General features: G+C 42.3%; 2 protein-coding genes across 3 annotated transcripts; both read right to left on the minus strand.

The window, feature by feature from the left end:
• Positions 1 to 3,908: 3,908 nt before the first annotated feature.
• On the minus strand, positions 3,909 to 10,014 carry LOC139345475 (major histocompatibility complex class I-related gene protein-like). 2 transcript variants are annotated; one of them, XM_070984082.1, is made up of 6 exons: positions 9,552 to 10,014; positions 9,082 to 9,351; positions 8,324 to 8,602; positions 6,714 to 7,007; positions 6,163 to 6,274; positions 3,909 to 4,256 (listed from the first exon to the last, which is right to left on the minus strand). In XM_070984082.1, the coding sequence occupies exons 1-6, from the start codon at positions 9,598 to 9,600 to the stop codon at positions 4,223 to 4,225; spliced, it is 1,038 nt and encodes a 345-aa protein (XP_070840183.1). In that variant the 5' UTR covers positions 9,601 to 10,014; the 3' UTR covers positions 3,909 to 4,222. The 2 variants fall into 2 exon arrangements, with proteins under 2 accessions (XP_070840183.1, XP_070840182.1); XM_070984081.1 differs by lacking the exon at positions 3,909 to 4,256 and having other exon boundaries at positions 6,154 to 6,274; positions 9,552 to 9,614.
• Positions 10,015 to 13,327: 3,313 nt separating this feature from the next.
• On the minus strand, positions 13,328 to 17,739 carry LOC139345474 (major histocompatibility complex class I-related gene protein-like). The gene is made up of 6 exons (XM_070984080.1): positions 17,597 to 17,739; positions 17,131 to 17,397; positions 16,378 to 16,656; positions 15,978 to 16,280; positions 15,431 to 15,538; positions 13,328 to 14,553 (listed from the first exon to the last, which is right to left on the minus strand). Exons 1-6 carry the CDS (start codon positions 17,643 to 17,645, stop codon positions 14,543 to 14,545), a joined length of 1,017 nt encoding a protein of 338 aa, XP_070840181.1. The 5' UTR covers positions 17,646 to 17,739; the 3' UTR covers positions 13,328 to 14,542.
• Between the last annotated feature and the right edge of the window lie 2,089 nt (positions 17,740 to 19,828).

Genomic DNA, 19,828 nt, shown 5'->3' on the forward strand with positions numbered 1-19,828 from the left:
CATAATTTGACGCAGCAACATATCAATAATCAGTGTCGAAGCAGCAGTCCTCAAGTGTTTCTTTCTGCACATTTGAAGTTTACACCTTGTGCGTCATGAGTAATCTCCACCTCATGAGTGACGGAGGAGGTTTGGCGACCCTCATGTCTCTCTCGCAACCCCCGCTGGGTGGCGCAGTGAGGAGATGAAGGAGTCCACTCGACACTCAAGACTGCGCGGATGAAACCTCCTCCTCATCCAATGAGGCGGTCCTGGCTAGTTTTACACCTTGCACCCCCCCCCCCCCCCCCCCCCCCCCCAACAAAAAAAAGAACCCAAACCCAAGCCCAGACCCCACCAACACAACAATATATTATATTATTTGTACTATTTTATTTTATTTTATTTTATTTTATTTTATTTTATTTTATTTTATTTTATTTTATTTTATTTCAAAAACAAGATAAATAAATGAAATACAGTATGTAAACACCAATGTGATTTGCACAAATCCTTCATCAGACTGCAGGGCCATGTCTGTGGCTGCTGTGGGGGTTTCTGACTCCACATTTTGGCCAGTGGGTGCTCCAGCTCCAAAATATTTCAGAAGTGCCCCTGAATAACATTTTTGGGTGACAAAATATCTGCTCGAGGTATTGAGCCTGATGAAAGAAAGATAAAAGCTATCCTAGGCATGCCACGCCCAACTGACAAGCAAGGTGTGCTGAGAGTGATGGGGATGATAAACTGTATTGGAAAGTTCATACCAAACCTGCCAGTGAGAACGTCGGCATTGAGAGAACTGACGACTGTCCCCGTGCCGGTTTATCATGATCCAACCAAGAAACTGAAGATTTCCACAGATGCTTCGAAGGACGGGCTTGGAGCTGAAAGAAAGAAAGAAAGAAAGAAAGAAAGAAAGAAAGAAAGAAAGAAAGAAAGAAAGAAAGAAAGAAAGAAAGAAATACGATGTGTGGTTTTTGAAATGTGTTTATTTGTCTAAAAAAGCTTGGTGATAAGTGAAAACATGGTAAAATGTTCAACAAAGCAAGCTGGAGTTTACAAGAAGTTGTAATTGTGGTTACAATCATTCTGATTTATAGTACTGACATCATGTAAGTGTATTAAGGCATGTGTTTCTCATGCTCATTGTTAACTTCACAGAAAGGGGGATGTGTTGATATTAGTGTGTCGCCACCAGTGGGGACCAGCAGAGGGGGCCGGTGGTTGATATAGGTCTTGGATGCAGTCCAAAGTTTCAAAGATGAACACAACACCCTGCTCTCTGGTCTTCCTAAAAAGAGCATTTCTTTTATTTTGCTGTTTTATATTCTGTAGTATTTTATTCTATTTATTCTACTTTATTTATTATCTTATGTATTTTTCTTCCTGTAACTGTCTAATTTATTTTAGCTGTCTTATATCGTGCCTTTGACTTTTAACTGCAGTGTTTCCTGTTTCCTCAGGGGGGGGCCTCCACACTGAGAGTTGTGTCTGGTCTGCTGCTGGGGGTGCTGGTCCTGGGTTCCTTCGACCTGGCTGGGCGGGGGGCTCCCCACCTTGGTGTCCGGGTCTAACTGTCTGTTGGAGTAGGGGGGGCCCGGGTGCCGGCATCCCCTGTGGCCATAGTCTGCAATGACTCCTCTCAGCGTGGACGGCCCCAAAGGTGGCATTTTCCCTGATCCTCAGTGCCATGTCTCACTACAGTGTGTGTGTGTGTGTGTGTGTGTGTGTGTGCGTGCGTGCGTGCGTGCGTGCGTGCGTGCGTGCGTGCGTGCGTGTGTGTGTGTGTGTGTGTGTGTGTGTGAGTGAAGTCGTGGGTGTGCATATGTACCTACGCAGGGTGGGAGGGATGGGTTTTCTCTGTATCTAAGTTTTCTTTTATAATGTTTTTAACTGTTGTAAAGTACTTTGTGCTGCATTTTATCGTGTATGAAAAGTGCTATATAAATAAAGTTTGATTTGATTTGAACGATAAATTATTAAGATTGAAAAGTAAAAATACAAGAAATCAATCCCTGTAAGTAGGAAAATGTATTTATGGATATCACAGTCATGTCCTGAAAGCCTGAAGCTTTCATTATTAAATGTAAAAAGGTTTTGTTCCTCACCATTATTTTTCTTTCTTCTGAACACACACTGCTGCAGTGTTTGTGCCGCTTTACCACAGTGACAGCAGAGGCGCTGAACTCCATGGGAATTAAAAAGTCAACATTATTGACAAATGTCAAACTGCATGTGCAGCTCATCAGGTGAAATAAACTAAATGTGCATTTCCCACATGCAGGAAGTTCTGAGAAAAGTCTTTTCTAGCTGTGTCTCTGTCCCACATGTGTTTGATGATGGCAGACTGAGCTTTTGGGACGATCCATGTTTGTGTCTCCAGGTGAAACTCCAGGAAGTCGTCTCCATTAAAGCCTTATTGGTGAAACCCGCTGATGTCTCCAGTCTCTGTAAAATGTGGACACCTGAAAGACAGACAGACAGAAACAGCTTTTCCATTTGTTAAGACTGGGGAATATATTGATGGTGTATCCATGCACCCACTGGGGGACACTGTTGCTCCAGTGATTACGTGTTAATGAGTTTTCCCAGGCACCTCAGACAGTGTGTGTATGGGTAGCCGTGTCAGCTCTCTGCATGATTACTAGTTGTATGCTGAAGTCTGTATGTAATGTATTGATCGAGCAGGTTCAATAGAAAGTCGATCAAACACCAGTACATGTCCCGTGCTTCTTTTTCACGTGGACGTTACCACACTCTTCCTGTAGAGGACTGTAGAGGAAGTCTTGTTCAACAGTCTGACAGCTTCCTTTTCTTCAGCCAAGTGTGGGAGTACTTCTTCTACACTGTGTGTGTGTGTGTGTGTGTGTGTGTGTGTGTGTGTGTGTGTGTGTGTGTGTGTGTGTGTGTGTGTGTGTGTGTGTGTGTGTAAGGCAGCTGCATGTGTGCATCAGTAACATACTGCCGACATACATTGTGTGTATGTGAGGACAGTAATATAACCTGTTTCAGATTAAGGTTCATGAGCCTGTTTCTGCTGCTGAAATGTTCATCCTGAGATGTTTTGTTATTGATAAAAAGCTGCTTTTATTTAGCTTCCTCCTCTTGAGTTGCAGAAGTAAAGATCAGTCCAGTACGACTCAGAGGCTCCTGACTTCCTCATTGTGTTTCAGAGGGCATTTTCACACTCTGCATGACTTCTGAAAACACATCTTGATCTGAGCTTACAAGGAGCAAATGGCTCACAGCAGTGACCCCTGCACCCCCGACTCCTGCAGCAGCTCAGGAAACTGAATATCAAGCTTTGTGAGAGTTTATGAGAGCTGTCTGGATCCACAAGATGTATTAAAAGAACAAGCAACTTCCCACAATCATTTGATGATGTATGGCTGTGAGAAAGTGTCTGAACATCTGAAGCAGTTTCCTCATAGAATCTATGAGGAAGTCAAATGTGAATTAAAAGCACTTTTTTACAGGGAAATATGTGAGACTGAAATCAAAAGACGGAGAAACAGAATACATTGAAACAGCTTGTTTGTCTGACTGTGACCACTGTAACTGCTCGTCTTTGTCTGTGCAGCTGTCACAGTGTACAAGAGGAAACTTACTGAGGTAGAACTGACCCAGGCTGTTAAACTCCTGATGAACAGTTCTGTGCTGCTGTTGCTTCCAGAGGCAGTTTGTAACTCTGTAATGAGTGACGCAGCAGATGATAGGCCATTTATAGACGCCTCAGCACCCCTTGTCACTATGAGTGTGAACAAACTCCATGCACTGAACTTTGGACAAAGCTGTTCATCCAGTATCCCATCAGCCCTGTGTTTTTATTATTTCTTCTACAAATGGCATCTTTCACATCACATTGAGAATGTCTAAACAAACCTTAACAGATGAACTCAAAAATGAACAAACATAAAACTTAAATTAAGGTTCCATCATACCTTTATTAGTTTTATGGACGCAATCATGAATCATATCTGTAATAACGGGAGGGCTGCAAAACTTAAGACTCATTTTAAGCTGCAAAGAATAAATCAGACAATCACAAATAAGAGTAACAAAATCAATGCGATGTAACAATAGCTAAAAAGAGAATACAAAGCTATAAGCACACACACATTCAAGAATTTCCCTCCCTCCCTGACAGCTTCTACGACTTCACATCTCAAAGTTACACATCAGCACGTTCTGATCACAAACATGTCTTTAACAAATCGGCATTTTTGATGCCACAGTAACGTCAGTGGAGTCCTCTTCTGATCCTCACTGAGAGTCTGTGGAGACAGATTAATAAATGAAAGATCAATAACTGATCAGGTACTGATTAGACTTCATAATGGACATTATTCATGTTTTTATGTCATTTATCTGTTTCTGGCAGTGGTGGAAAGGAACTAAGTTCTGTTCAGTGCTGTACTTAGAGGATTTTTGAGGTAATTCAAAGTTAAGAGTTCAGATTTTTTCGGATTAAGATTTTATATTAAAAACATTTGATAGCTGATTGAGGCCCAAAAGAGTGAAAATATCTGGTATTTCACACAAAAAGCAAAAGATTCTGAGTTTAAAAAATTAATAAATTCATGATATTTTCTTCTTTAATAGTCCCCGGGCCAAAGTTCAGAACCACTGGGCCAAACTACCTGACTGTATATAAAGTAGTAAAAACGAGCTCCACCTGTAATATTTTATCACTCAGTGGACATTTTCCTTCAGCACGAGTACTTTCACTTTGATTCAATAAGTAGATTTTGCTGATAACACTTCTGTCTTTTTACTCAAGTAGGATTTTAAAAGCAGGACTTGATTTGGAATAGAGATAGAGATCGAGTCCCGATCCGATACTTCTATAAAACATTATGAAACAAACTAAGAGCAAAGAATAAGATCCAGGATGTCCCTTATTATTTTTTTTTTTTTTTACCAATGGCTCTTATATTAACATGTAACACTTGTGCACAATTGTGCATGCATGCAGTGCAGTTTATTGTAAACTTCTATGAGGTAGCTTGAATTACAGTCTCAAATCAGAACAGAACACAGAAATAAAATAAAAATTTATTCTCATTAGGAATAGTGCAACATTAAAGATTAGCATTAAAACAAATAGCTGCTTAACTTAAAATAGGCATCAAAATATCAAATGCAAACAAATGAGCAAATAAAAGCGACTGTTATCACGTAGCCTAAGGCCAGTATTGTGCGTTTTGGAACTGCACTCCTAACTCGTATTCTCAGCGCAGTGTATTGAGGTGTCGTATCAAGTTTGTGCTGTTAAAAGCAGCTTTGTCCTTCGCATCTCTCGAGATCCCGATTTTGCATATCTCACAGTTTGCAACTGCATTGCTCTGGTCGTTCATTTTGAAATATTTCCACACAGCAGACATAAACATAGCAGCATATCACAGCCCCGATTTCAGATCACGTGATCGGATCGGGACAACCCTAATTTGGAATAGAGTATTTCTACATCGTTGTATTGGTACAAGATCTGAAACCCATCTGCTTCCTGTAGTTATCATGGACGGACTGTCTCTGTGGATTCTAAACATCAGCTGAACGTGAAATACAGGATGAAAGTTGGACATTATTCCAGTGAACTGTTGTGTGCACAGCAGAGCTGAAACAAGGACACACTCACTGTGATCACTTAGCTGTTGGATTTCAGTCTGATCACAAAAAATTCAGTGAAATAATTAAATATGAAATTCGATAATTACGTATTAGATACTACATACTACTTACATATTACATATTACATGACTGGACATGAATAATTGATTCATTAATAAAGGTCACAAGAAAATAAAACCAGACACATTAGATTCATAATAATAAAACAACAAAATAAATATTTTTTCATAAAGAAAAACTTACTGTTTGCACGTCTGAACCCTGAAACACAGATGAGAGATCACAGTATTAAAAGTTCAATCAGAATTTCTGAAAGGACACAAAAGAAAAGACGTTTGCATGTTTTCTTCCTCTGACTTCTATCCTGTATACAGCACATCTGTTCAGGACCTTTACTGTGTTCTTCTGGCAGTAAAGTTACTGAACATCAGCCAGCTCACACTTTTCAAGACTTTCATCCTTTCACAATAAATCTGTCTTCAATTCGACATGTTGTCCTGGACATTAAACTGCATGTGAAATCCAACAGTGGAGGAAAAATGGCTTCACTCACCGTTATTGTTCCTCCTCCACATGAAGAGTCCAGTGATGAAGACTATCAGCAGCAGCAGTCCTATAACAACTGCAACAACAGCAACAACAGGAAACTCTGGGGGAGAAACTGGAACCAAAACACAACATTGACACTTTGACTCGACCTCTGGACAGAGATGAATGTGTTCAGCTCATAGACTCCACTTTAGTATTTCACAATATGGAGCAGATTGTGTGAAGAAGACAGTCAGTGAGAAACAGAATGCATTTCAGTGTGAACAGTCGTTCTGCTTTCCTTTAACACCGACATCTGCTGTGCTGCAGAGAGCTAAGAGGCTTGTTTCCCACTCACATGTCTGTGTGTTGCACTGATGTCTCTGTGTCCTCTGACATTATCAATGACTTTGATGAGCTCAGTGTCATCAGAACGGATAGAAATGACGGCCAAAGGTATGAAAATCAGACACGAGCTGCAAACTGGAATTATAAAAGCTTTTGTTCATAACCTCTGTAGATACAATCCAGGTCTGCTTTAATGGACAAACAAATACTGATCCCAGTCTCACCCCAGTTGGTCCTGATGGCTGCTTTGTCCAGTTTGGTGACGATGTCCTCCACACCAGAGAGATGAAACACACATTCGTACTTCCCCCAGTCTTCAGACACTGAAGGTTTCAGGTCAGCGCTCGTCTGGAAGGTTCCGTCGTGGTTGGGGAGGATCTCTCCGAGCTCCACGTCCTCATGAATCTCCTCTCCATCTTTCCTCCAGATGAGTGTGGCTCTGTCAGGGTAGAAACCTGAAGTGTGGCAGCTGACTGGAGAGGAGGGAGTCTTCTGGAGGAGAGACACTGAGGGACGCTCTGCAGAGAGAGAGAACTCATGCTGACTGTGCTCTGACTATCAGCCTCAGCTCTGATGGAAAGTCATGTCTGATTGGTTAGGACTAAATCAAATCTTACCGAGACTGTACTTATCAAAGTTTTAAATGACATACATCTGAATAATGATGCTTCCAAAACCTCAGTCTTAGTATTATTAGATCTCAGTGCTTCCTTTGATACGGTTGATCAGGACATACTTCTTGACAGACTGGAAAAGTGGGTGGGACCTACTGACCCTGTACTACACTGGTTGAAATCCTATTTACAAGATAGAGACTACTTTGTGTCAATTGGTGAGCATGTGTCTGAAGGAAAAGAGATGATGTGTGGGGTGCCACAAGGGTCCATTCTCGGACCACTTCTTTTCAATATCTACATGTTGCCCCTAGCTCAGATTATGGAGCATCATAATATTTCTTATCATACTTACGCAGATGATACACAACTTTATATTTCTGTGTCATCACATGACTACAGTCCCTTACTTTCACTGAGTGAGTGTATTCATCAAATCAATGAGTGGATGTGCCAGAATTTTCTTCAGCTTAATGCAGATAAGACAGAAGTGATTGTATTTGGCCCCAAAAATGAAAGGTCAAAGATCAGTGCTCACCTTAACTCTATATCACTGACAACAACGGATAAAGCCAGAAAACTTGGTGTAATAATTGATTCTGACCTGAATTTTACCAACCATTAACGGTCATTACCAAATCAGCCTTCTACCACCTGAAAAATGTAACCAGAATCAAGGGATGTCTGTCCAAATAAGACATGGAAAAACTTGTTCATGCATTCATCTTCAGTAGGTTGGTCTTTACTGGCCCAGCTCATTTAAATCAGGGCTGAAAACATTATTATTCGCGACAGCTTTTACTTACAGTAAATATGTCTGCTCAATGATTTTAATCATTCGAAATGATAAATTATTGTCTTTTACTGACTTCTGTTTTTAACTTTCCTTTAAATGTATTTTATTTTATTTTTATTTTTCTATTCTCTTCTAATTTCTCTCTCTCTCTCTCTCTCTCTCTCTTTCTTTCTTTCTTTGAAATGTATTTTCTATTTATGATTTTAATGTATATTTAGGCTTCTGTAAAGTACTTTGAATTGCCTGGTGTATGAATTGTGCTATACAAATAAATTTGCCTTGCCTTGCCTTACTGCCACAGAAGATGATCAAAAAGAAGGTGATGTTAGACTGACTGGAGTGATAAAACAATGGCAGGTCAGTCTGAGCAGGCAAAATGAACATTGCTGTGTCCATGAAAGTACATCAGGTCATGTGATTCTACCTGTTCTCTGCAGAGAGCTCTTGCCAAGGTCCAAATACTTCTTCAGCCTCTCAGGACAAATCTCAGTGAGGGAAATCTTACTATATTTCAATCTATCTTTATCAGCATCCCAGCTCAGTTTGGTGGTCTCAGCCTGTGGTTTCAGAGCGATCCATGTCAGCGTCTTCATGTCCAATGATAGAAAGTCTTCTCCATCAAAACCATACTGACTAAAAGCATTAACCTCTCCAGTCTCATCATCCCACTCACAGCCATCTATGTTCTGTAAAACATGGACATCTGACAGACACAAACAGAGACTGTGATTAATAATGATGTACAGATGAAATCTCCAGTGAAAGATGATCTTAAAGATATTGTTGCATTGTGTGATGAGCTGCTGTTCTCCAAGTCTTGAGCTGTGTTCATCATTCAAAAGCACATAATCAGTGCACTTTCTCTTTACATGAGAGATGAAACACAATTTCTCTTTCACAGTTTGAAACTTACAATCATTGTTATTCTTTTATTTTGAGTATTGCAGCAACATGCAGCAACAAGTCAAAGCAGCAGCTGATTTCTGTTTGCATGCTGACTGACGGCTTGTGGTCGGCTGCTGTCTGTAAACCATCAGGATGGCACGATTTACATCAACTTCTACTTACATTTCAGAGTAAAATTACATCTGAGTATTATCTTCAGGCTCTGTAGAGGCTCACTGTACAACTAAGATGCAGAACAGCAGGAAAAAGTCAAAAAGAATATTTTCCATACTTTACCTTCACTTTGGTTGAAGCGCTGCTTCAAACTGGACATCGTGGTTTTAAATAAGTTTGGCTGAATCTGCAAACATTGCTCTCTGGACCACTCCAACTCCTGAGGATCATTTTCGAATAATGTTTTCACCCACTCCTGTTTTGGTTCTACTGTCTTTTTGATGCTGTCACAGTAACCCAGCAGATGTCCATCAACCACTGCAGCTCCCACAAACTCTGGAAGGATTGGGACTCCATAAGACCCAGAAAAGAAAAACATCAGGGAGTGTTTCACTGCAGACAAACAAGGTTTACAGATTCAGTAGAAATACAGTCCACATATCACACTCATAAATGTGATCCATTCAGTTTGATTCAGTTCAAACACACCAGGCTTATCGGGTTCATACAAAGGTGAAAGTAAACTAGCAGTGTGATCTACGCAGGAACAAAACGCACAGAGGTTAAAGTAAAGATTTAAACTGTGATCTTACCTGATGATGAAACGTGACAGAAGAGAAGCAACAAAAATAACACTTTCATTTTATTTTGATAAAGATGAGAGCGCGTGATCTTCAGACTTCGCTCTCTCAGGGACCGTTTGGGATTTTTCCCTCGCGCGCCTGCACGTCACTGAAAACCAGCAGTGCCCGCTCACGTTCTCCGCTCCCGTTTCTGACTTCCTGGACCTGTGGTCTTTCACAAACTACTGAGAATTAAAGGTTTTATTCAGGCTGGAATATGTATAAACGATTTTATTGCTCACAGTCTCCTCACACCTTTAATCCAACAGGAAACTCAACACGGCACTAAAGACTGCGCGGATGAAACCTCCTCCTCCTCCTCCTCCTCCTACTTCAGGGTGTGTTCTTGAACAGTTCCCCAATTTTTCCAATCAGCATTGTTTTCATAAGCAGCTCTTCTCTCACATCATCGTTATCATCATCATCATCATCATCATCAGTGGTCTCATTAGGCATATTTTAGGGGGGGTGAAGCCCCCCTAAAATATCCTTAAGCCCCCCGAAATAATTTGGTGTTTTGTTATTATAAATAAATAATATCTATATACTGTATATAACAAAAATACTGCCATATTCAATATAAAGTGTATAAAGTGGACAGAATATGAGTTTAAATAAATTATCATATAACCTGTCATTATTCACTTAAATATGATCATAAATCTGTCAGTTTCCCCTCACTTCATAGCGAGGCTACGTTCCCACCAAGCGATGAAACAAGATCGCGCCGCAAGATTACATACAAGCTCAATGCAAAGACGCGATTTGAAGCGTCATTTTGCCGGGCGACGGGATGGACGCGATTGCGCGGCGCGATGGACGCGTTGGCCGCGAAAATCGCTCTCATCGCGTCGCCCCATCGCGTCATCGCTTCATCGCTCGAGATGAAATAATTGAACTTTTGCGGCGGATTCGCGTGAAGACGCGCCGCGACAGCCTATCAGCGTTGAGATCGTCATCGACGTGCTGACGTACGGACGTCCTGGTGTTCCCTGGCAAAATGAAACTGCCAGAAACAATGGAGGAGCTGCTCATCGTTGTTGTCACCGCTCACCCAGAGCTTTATGACAGTTCAGTTCTTTTTTTATTTAATGAAAAAACATCAGGGACAATACATATTAATAGACACTTTCGTGTAAATACATAGGATTGTAGCAAGCAGCTAATTTCCATCCTTTGTCCCAGTTACATTCCAGTTCTAAAAGAACGCTGCTACTTAGCTAGCTAGTTAGTCTGAAATGCATTGTAACGGTCCTGGTTGTCTATAGAGTTAAGTGTGCACTCTTTTTACCATGTACTATTTTTAGGGTGACTTCCTTCTGGAGCATCAGCTGTGTTTCTCAGTTTACGCATGGATGAGTACAGGAGCTGAGCTCATTCATGTATGATTATCATCAGTGGCTAATAATAATAATAACAATTATAATAATAATTAACTAATAATAATCACTCCACCACCCCTACTGACCTGTAAGACTCAAGGCAGAGGAGCAGAGAGTGAGAGGGGAGAGACCTTTACTGGAAAGGTGAGTAGGAGAGTAATGATTAGAAAGTGGAGAAAGCCAAGATATCTATCTATCTATCTATCTATCTATCTATCTATCTATCTATCTATCTATCTATCTATCTATCTATCTATCTATCTATCTAAAAAAAAAATCCCCTTCTCGCCCCCGCCTGGAGCGGTATTGTGCCTCCTTCAAGCTCGGGTCCTCTACCAGAGGCCTGGGAGCTTGAGGGTTCTGCGCAGGATCTTGGCTTCCCAGGAGTGCGCTCTTCTGGACAGAGATCTCACACGTTCTTCCTGGTATCTGCTGGAGCCATTCTCCCAGCTTGGGGGTTACTGTTCTGAGTGCCCCAATCACTACTGGGACCACTTTTGCCTTTATGCCCCACATCTTCTCCAACTCCTCCTTGAGACCCTGGTATTTCTCCAGCTTCTCATGCTCTTTCTTCCTGATGTTACTGTCACTTGGGATCACTACATCCACCACTGTGACTGTCTTCTGTTCTTTGTCTACCACCACTATGTCTGGTTGGTTCGCCATCACCAGTTTGTCTGTCTGGAACTGGAAGTCCCACAGGATATTGGCTTGGTCGTTCTGGATCACCTTTGGAGGCATCTTCCTCCTTGATCCTGGGACCTCCAGCCCATACTTGGTACAGATGTTCCTGTGTACGATGCTAGCCACCTGGTTATGACGCTCCATGTATGCCTTCCCTGGCAGCATCTTCCACCCTGCTGTTATGTGCTGGATTGTCTCAGGGGCATCTTTGCACAGCCTGCACCTGGGGTCTTCTGTGGTAGATCCCGGCCTCTATTGACCTTGTGTTCAAGGCTTGCTCTTGTGCCGCCATGATCAGTGCCTCTGTGCTATCTTTCAGTCCAGCCTTTTCCAGCCACTGGTATGTTTTCGCTATGTCAGCCACATCCTCAAGCTGTCGATGGTACATGCCATGCAGGGGCTTGTCTGCCCATGCCAACCCTTCTGGCTCTTCCTTGCTGGGCTTCTGCTGCCTGAGGCATTCACTCAGCAGATCATCATTGGGAGCCATCTTCCTGATGTACTCCCAGAGGCTTGCTGTTTCCTCCTGGATGGTGGCTCTGACACTCACTAGTCGGTGGCCTCCTGTCTTCCGCTTGGTGTATAGCCTCAGGACGCTAGACTTAGGGTGAAACCCTCCATGCACCGTAAGGAGCTTCCTTGTCTTGATATCAGTGGCTTCCATTTCTTCCAGTGGCCAGGATATTATACCAGCAGGGTATCTGATTACTGGCAGGGCATAGGTGTTTATTGCCTGGATCTTGTTCTTGCCATTCAGCTGACTCTTCAGGATCTGCCTCACCCTCTGAAAGTATTTGGCTGTGGCTGATCTCCGTGTTGCCTCCTTGTGATTGCCCTTTGCCTGTGGGATCCCTAGGTATTTGTAGCTGTCCTGAACATCTGCTATGTTGCCTTCAGGTAGTTCAACCCCTTCGGTGGTGATCATCTTCCCTCTTCTGCACACCATCCATCCACACTTGTCCAGTCCGAATGACATCCCAATGTCATTGCTGTATATCCTGGTGAGGTGAGTGAGGGAATCAATGTCACGCTCACTCTTGGCATACAGCTTGATGTCATCCATGTAGAGGAGGTGGCTGACTGTTGTCCCACTTCGGAATCAGTATCCAAAGCCACTCTTGGTGATGCCTTACAGGAGCTTCCATGTTGTACTCAGGCAGGTTATGGGCCAGTAGTTGGATGGTACTGGGCCCTTCTGTGGGTCCTTCATGATGAGGACTGTACGGCCTTGGGTCAGCCATTCTGGGTGGGTTCCTGATCTTAGCAGCTGATTCATCTGTGCTGCCAGTCATTCATGGAGGATCATTCTGAGGATCATGTCGGGCCCAGGTGCTGTCCAGCTCTTTATCTTAGATGTCTGCAGTGGTTTTTCTACTGGTTCCTGTTCTTGGAGGCTGCTACATGCAGGAATTCAACTTCAGCCTCAATCTACAGTTCATGGTTATATTTTTCACTTTGTGCTGACAGAGTTTAATAATGTCAAAGTCCAGAGAAGCAGAGAAGCATCAGTGCTGTTCTGGACCGGCCTGGCTTTATCTTTGACAGTTTCACTATCAAAACACTGCATATGTGTTCCAGAGGCTGACGAGGACTTTAACACTGGACCAAGATCCAGTTTCAAACTGGAAAAACAGGCTTTTCCTCCTGAGAGCTTTAACAAATGAAGCAGTAACATTTTCTATCCATCGTTCAGAAAACAAACTTTATTGCTCATTTCAATTCAAACATAAATGAACATTTGGCTGAACACATCTTTAACAAAGCTCTTCTCTTCTAGCATTAAACACCTCCAACGAGTCTCTGACTTCAGTGCACTGTCTAAACTTGGTGAAGGTTTTAAAACTCCAGATAACAAAGATCATTGTTCCTAAACTGCTTTGGTTTGAATAAATGTAACATTCTTCACTTGTTTGACAGCATTTTGTTAACTGAACATTTTCAGAGCAAAGAGCAGACTGACAGGACAGTCTGTGCAAACACAGCTGAGAAGATTTTAAAGGCTTTTACTCCATTTCATCAGATATAGAACTTCATAAAACATATATGAAAATGTGTTGGTGGCACAGTACAGTACAGTGGTGACACTGTTGCTTCACGGCTAGAAGGTCCTGGGTTCGATTCCCGCCTGGGGCGCTGTGGGCACCAGGAGCATGTCCTCCACCATGCCTTCAGTGCCTGCTGCTCAAGTTCATCTGGGGTATCCTCCATAAAAAACCCACAAAAAACATGCAAGAAGATCACCACCTGACCAATGGTGACAAGAAGGAACTGGGTCCCCGGGCGCCGCTGTCAGCTGGCAGCCCACCGCTCCTGGTCTGCTGCGGAGGAAGGACTTCCAGGATGGGTTAAATGCAGAAGAAACAATTTCACCAAAAGCATAGCATATGCGTGTTGTGTTGTGTTGTGTTGTGTTGTGTTGTGTTGTGTTGTGTTGTGTTGTGTTGTGTTGTGTTGAGTGATCAATAAGGTAACTCTTAATCTTAATCTTAATTAAAGCTTCTGGGTCTAAGAGAACTTAAAACTCAATTTAAAGTGCAATATATCAGCAAAGGATTGATCAGAAATGAATAGCAATAAAACAACATAAATAACAGCAGCAAAATCAGTGTCATGTAACAGTAGCTAAAAAGAGAATATAAAGATATGTGGACAGAGACATTCACGGATGTCCCTCCCAGTGAAGCTTCTGTCAGCTCTGACTGACACTTCAATAATCTTCTTTGGTGAGTAAATGAACTCACACTTGACCTGTTTGACTGAACCTGTGATGTTCTGACAGCTTCTACGACTACACATCTCAAAGTTAAACATCAGCACGTTCTGATCACAAACATGTCTTTAACAAATCAGCATTTTTGATGCCACAGTAACGTCAGTGGAGTCCTCTTCTGATCCTCACTGAGAGTCTGTGGAGACAGATTAATAAATGACAAGATCAGTAACTGATCAGGTACTGATTAGACTTCATAATGGACATTATTCATGTTTTTATGTCATTTATCTGTTTCATTTAAGTCAAGTCATTTAAGTAGATTTTGCTGATGACACTTGTGTCTTTTGACTCAAGCAGGATTTTAAAAGCAGGACTTGATTTGGAATAGAGTATTTTTACATCGTTGTATTGGTACAAGATCTGAAACCCATCTGCTTCCTGTAGTTATCATGGACGGACTGTCTCTGTGGATTCTAAACATCAGCTGAACGTGAAATACAGGATGAAAGTTGGACATTATTCCAGTGAAGTGTTGTGTGCACAGCAGAGCTGAAACAAGGACACACTCACTGTGATCACTTAGCAGCTGGATTTCAGTCTGGTGACAAAAAAAATTAAGAGAATAATTAGATCTGAAATTTGATAATTATATATTAGAGACGTGTCTGGACATGATTGATTGATTGATTGATTGATTGATTGATTGATTGATTGATTGATTGATTGATTGATTGATTGATTGATTGATTGAAAAACTTACTGTTTGCACGTCTGAACCCTGAAACACAGATGAGAGATCACAGTATTAAAAGTTCAATCAGAATTTCTGAAAGGACACAAAAGAAAACACGTTTGCATGTTTTCTTCCTCTAACTTCTATCCTGTATACAGCACATCTGTTCAGGACCTTTACTGTGTTCTTCTGGCAGTAAAGTTACTGAACATCAGCCAGCTCACACTTTTCAAGACTTTCATCCTTTCACAATAAATCTGTCTTCAATTCGACATGTTGTCCTCAACATGAAACTGCATGTGAAATCCAACAGTGGAGGAAAAATGGCTTCACTCACCGTTATTGTTCCTCCTCCACATGAAGAGTCCAGTGATGAAGAGTATCAGCAGCAGCAGTCCTATAACAACTGCAACAACAGCAACAACAGGAAACTCTGGTGGAGAAACTGGAACCAAAACACAACATTGACACTTTGACTCCACCTCTGGACAGAGATGAATGTGTTCAGCTCATAGACTCCACTTTAGTATTTCACAATATGGAGCAGATTGTGTGAAGAAGACAGTCAGTGAGAAACAGAATGCATTTCAGTGTGAACAGTCGTTCTGCTTTCCTTTAACACCGACATCTGCTGTGCTGCAGAGAGCTAAGAGGCTTGTTTCCCACTCACATGTCTGTGTGTTGCACTGATGTCTCTGTGTCCTCTGACATTATCAATGACTTTGATGAGCTCAGTGTCATCAGAACGGATAGAAATGACGGCCAAAGGTATGAAAATCAGACACGAGCTGCAAACTGGAATTATAAAAGCTTTTGTTCATAACGTCTGTAGATACAATCCAGGTCTGCTTTAATGGACAAACAAATACTGATCCCAGTCTCACCCCAGTTGGTCCTGATGGCTGCTTTGTCCAGTTTGGTGACGATGTCGTCCTCCACACCAGAGAGATGAAACACACAGTCGTACCTCCTCCAGTCTTCAGGTGGGACTGATGAAACGTTCAGGTCAGCGCTCGTCTGGAAGGTTCCGTCGTGGTTGGGGAGGATCTCTCCGAGCTCCACGTCCTCATGAATCTCCTCTCCATCTTTCCTCCAGATGAGTGTGGCTCTGTCAGGGTAGAAACCTGAAGCGTGGCAGCTGACTGGAGAGGAGGGAGTCTTCTGGAGGAGAGACACTGAGGGACGCTCTGCAGAGAGAGAGAACTCATGCTGACTGTGCTCTGACTATCAGCCTCAGCTCTGATGTATTAATGACAGGAAGCACATCAGGTCATGTGATTCTACCTGTTCTCAGCAGAGAGCTCTTGCCATGGACCAAATACCTCTTCAGGCTCTCAGGACAAATCTGAGTGAGGAAAATCTCATTATCTTTCAATCCAGCTTCATCAGCCTCCCAGCTCAGTTTGGTGGCCACAGCCTGTTGTTTTGGAGCGATCCATGTCCGCGTTGTCATGTCAAATGATAGAAAGTCTTCTCCATCATAACCAAACTGATTAAAGCCATTAACCTCTCCAGTCTCATCATCCCACTCACAGCCATCCATGTTCTGGAATATAAGAACATCTGACACAAACAGAGACTGTGATTAATAATGATGTACAGATGAAATCTCCAGTGAAAGATGATCTTAAAGATATTGTTGCATTGTGTGATGAGCTGCTGTTCTCCAAGTCTTGAGCTGTGTTCATCATTCAAAAGCACATAATCAGTGCACTTTCTCTTTACATGAGAGATGAAACACAATTTCTCTTTCACAGTTTGAAACTTACAATCATTGTTATTCTTTTATTTTGAGTATTGCAGCAACATGCAGCAACAAGTCAAAGCAGCAGCTGATTTCTGTTTGCATGCTGACTGACGGCTTGTGGTCGGCTGCTGTCTGTAAACCATCAGGATGGCATGATTTACATCAACTTCTACTTACATTTCAGAGTAAAAATACATCTGAGTATTATCTTCAGGCTCTGTAGAGGCTCACTGTACAACTAAGATGCAGAACAGCAGGAAAAAGTCAAAACAAATATTTCCATACTTTACCTTCACTTTGGTTGAAGCGCTGCTTCAAATTGTACATGATTTTGAATGAGTTTGGCTGAATGTGAAAACATTGCTCTCTGTACCACTCCAAGTGCTGAGGATCATTTTCTAATAATGTTTTCACCCACTCCTGTTTTGGTTCTATTGTCTTTCTGTTGATGTCGCAGTAACCAACCAGATGTCCATCAACCACTGCAGCTCCCACAAACTCTGGGAAGTTTGGGACTCCATAAGATGCAGTTAAGAAAAACATCAGGGAGTGTTTCACTGCAGACAAACAAGGTTTACAGATTCAGTAGAAATACAGTCCACACATCACACTCATAAATGTGATGCATTCAGTTTGATTCAGTTCAAACACACCAGGCTTATCAGGTTCATACAAAGTGAAAGTAAACTAGCAGTGTGATCTACGCAGGAACAAAACGCACAGAGGTTAAAGTAAAGATTTAAACTGTGATCTTACCTGATGATGAAACGTGACAGAAGAGAAGCAACAAAAATAACACTTTCATCTTGTTTTGATGAAGATGAGTTTGTGGAGGATCGACCTGCGTCAGCTCTTCTATTTCCTTTCGACTTTCGATTGTAACCCTGAGCGCGCCCGCGCGAAATGAAATCCGCTATGCGCGCTCACGTTCTTCTGTGCGCGACCCTCATGTCTCTCTCGCTACCCCCGCTGGGTGGTGCAGTGAGGAGATGGAGGTGTTTTCTGGATCCGGAGCTCCTCACACCTCAAATCCAACAGGAAACTCAGCTCAACACTTCAGACTGCGCGGATGAAACCTCCTCCTCCTCCTCCTCCTCCAAACATGAAGGTCGTCATTCTGTTGTCTCTCTTGAGCCACTTTGCATTTCCAGGTAAGATCGCACTTGTCATCTTTCCTTCAAACACTCGCTGAAAGCAGTTTAGATCAAGTCTCTCCTGCCTGACGAACATCATTGATGTCATGACGTGACGGTGCTCACCTGGAGAGCCAAACCCTCTCCATGCATCATCATCAGGGTACAATACAAATGAACAAACAATTAAAGATGCCTCCACCTTCCCTCTGTTACTGTGATTCTTACAACAAATAAATAAAACTAAATCAATAAAAACTACATAAAACCATCAGGCACATAGTGGATTTACAGCACAATTCATCCCAAAATTCACATCTTAATCATTTGTAGTAACGCTTTGCCAGTAAAGCATGTACTGATACACATGTACAAGTGAACGAGATGTGAAACAGATGTGCATCAAAGCTGGAGGTTTGGCTGAAGATGGAGTGATGAGTCACAGTATTTCACAAATCTGCTGGCAGAATGATCACATGATACGATGATGACCACATGAGGAGAGGCTTCTGCATCGATCCTAAATAACTTCTGTTCAGCCTGCATTTGTGTTTTTTACCAAGCAGAGATCCAATAGTATCTCTTTAAAGTGCAGCCAAACACCAAACTGCTGCTCAGGGGTCAGTAGGTCGTACTGAGCCCTGTGATAATAGAGCAGGTCCCCGTGTATGTGTCAGTATGTACTTTACTGGTGTACCATTAGTACAAGGTGGGGTTATGATGTGTGATCTGAACTGTTACCAGCACATCACCTTCATGAGGAGTGTGATGATGATGATGATGATGATGATGATGATGATGATGATGTGTATATTTAGACTGACTCTGTAAACCTTGTTTGTCTGCAGTCAAACACTCCCTGAAGTATTTCTACATCGCATCTTCTGGAATCCCAAACTTTCCAGAGTTTGGGGGAACTGCAGTGGTCGATGACAATGTGGTGGCTTACTGCAAAAAAAACAAACAAAAAAAAAAAAAGGAAAGTCTGTCTCTCTCACAGTGAAACACTCTCTGAAGGTTTTATTCTCCACAACTTGTGGAGGTCCAAACTTCTGTGACAGCAACATGAAGACAGCGTCACCCAAACAGGCCTGGATGAACAACCGAAGAGACGGAGATCCAAAGAACTGGAAGGGGTTGACAGGAGAGAGTTCAGTGCAGCAGCAGCTCTTCAAAGACCAACTTCAGTCTGAAGAAGTCTCAGATGTTACTGGTGATTTGTTTTATCTTTACACATGCAGCTGCCTCATAAACACTTGCACACACACACACACACACACACACACACACACACACACACACACACACACACTTGACTGAAGTAAAGGAAGTTGTCAGACTGTTGAACAAGACTTCCTCTACAGTCCAGTCTGTAGTTTCTCACAGGAAGAGGATTTGGTTGGACCGATCTGCAGGTCTCAGTGGGTTTCAGGTTCAGTCTGGGACCAGGTTTAATGTCCGTCCACTCGTCAGGACTCCAGCTCAGTGTGTGTGTCCCTGCAGCTCACATGAAGCCACACCACCTTCAACAGTGGAGATCAGCTGTTGGTCTCAGTGGACTCAGTGTGTCTCTGTGGTCCAGATGTAATAACAGATGTGGTTCACTGCAGTCTCTGTCTGTCTTTCAGGTGTCCACATTTTACAGAGACTGGAGACGTCAGCGGGTTTCACCAATAAGGCTTTAATGGAGACGACTTCCTGGTGTTTCACCTGGAGACACAAACATGGATCGTCCCAAAAGCTCAGTCTGCCATCATCGAACACATGTGGGACATGAATTGTGCTGTAAATCCACTATGTGACTGCTGGGTTTATTTAGCTTTTATTTATCCAGTTTTATCTATTTTTTGTAAGT

Source organism: Chaetodon trifascialis, chromosome 17 (genome assembly GCF_039877785.1).
Source record: "Chaetodon trifascialis isolate fChaTrf1 chromosome 17, fChaTrf1.hap1, whole genome shotgun sequence".
Lineage (NCBI taxonomy): Eukaryota > Metazoa > Chordata > Actinopteri > Chaetodontiformes > Chaetodontidae > Chaetodon > Chaetodon trifascialis.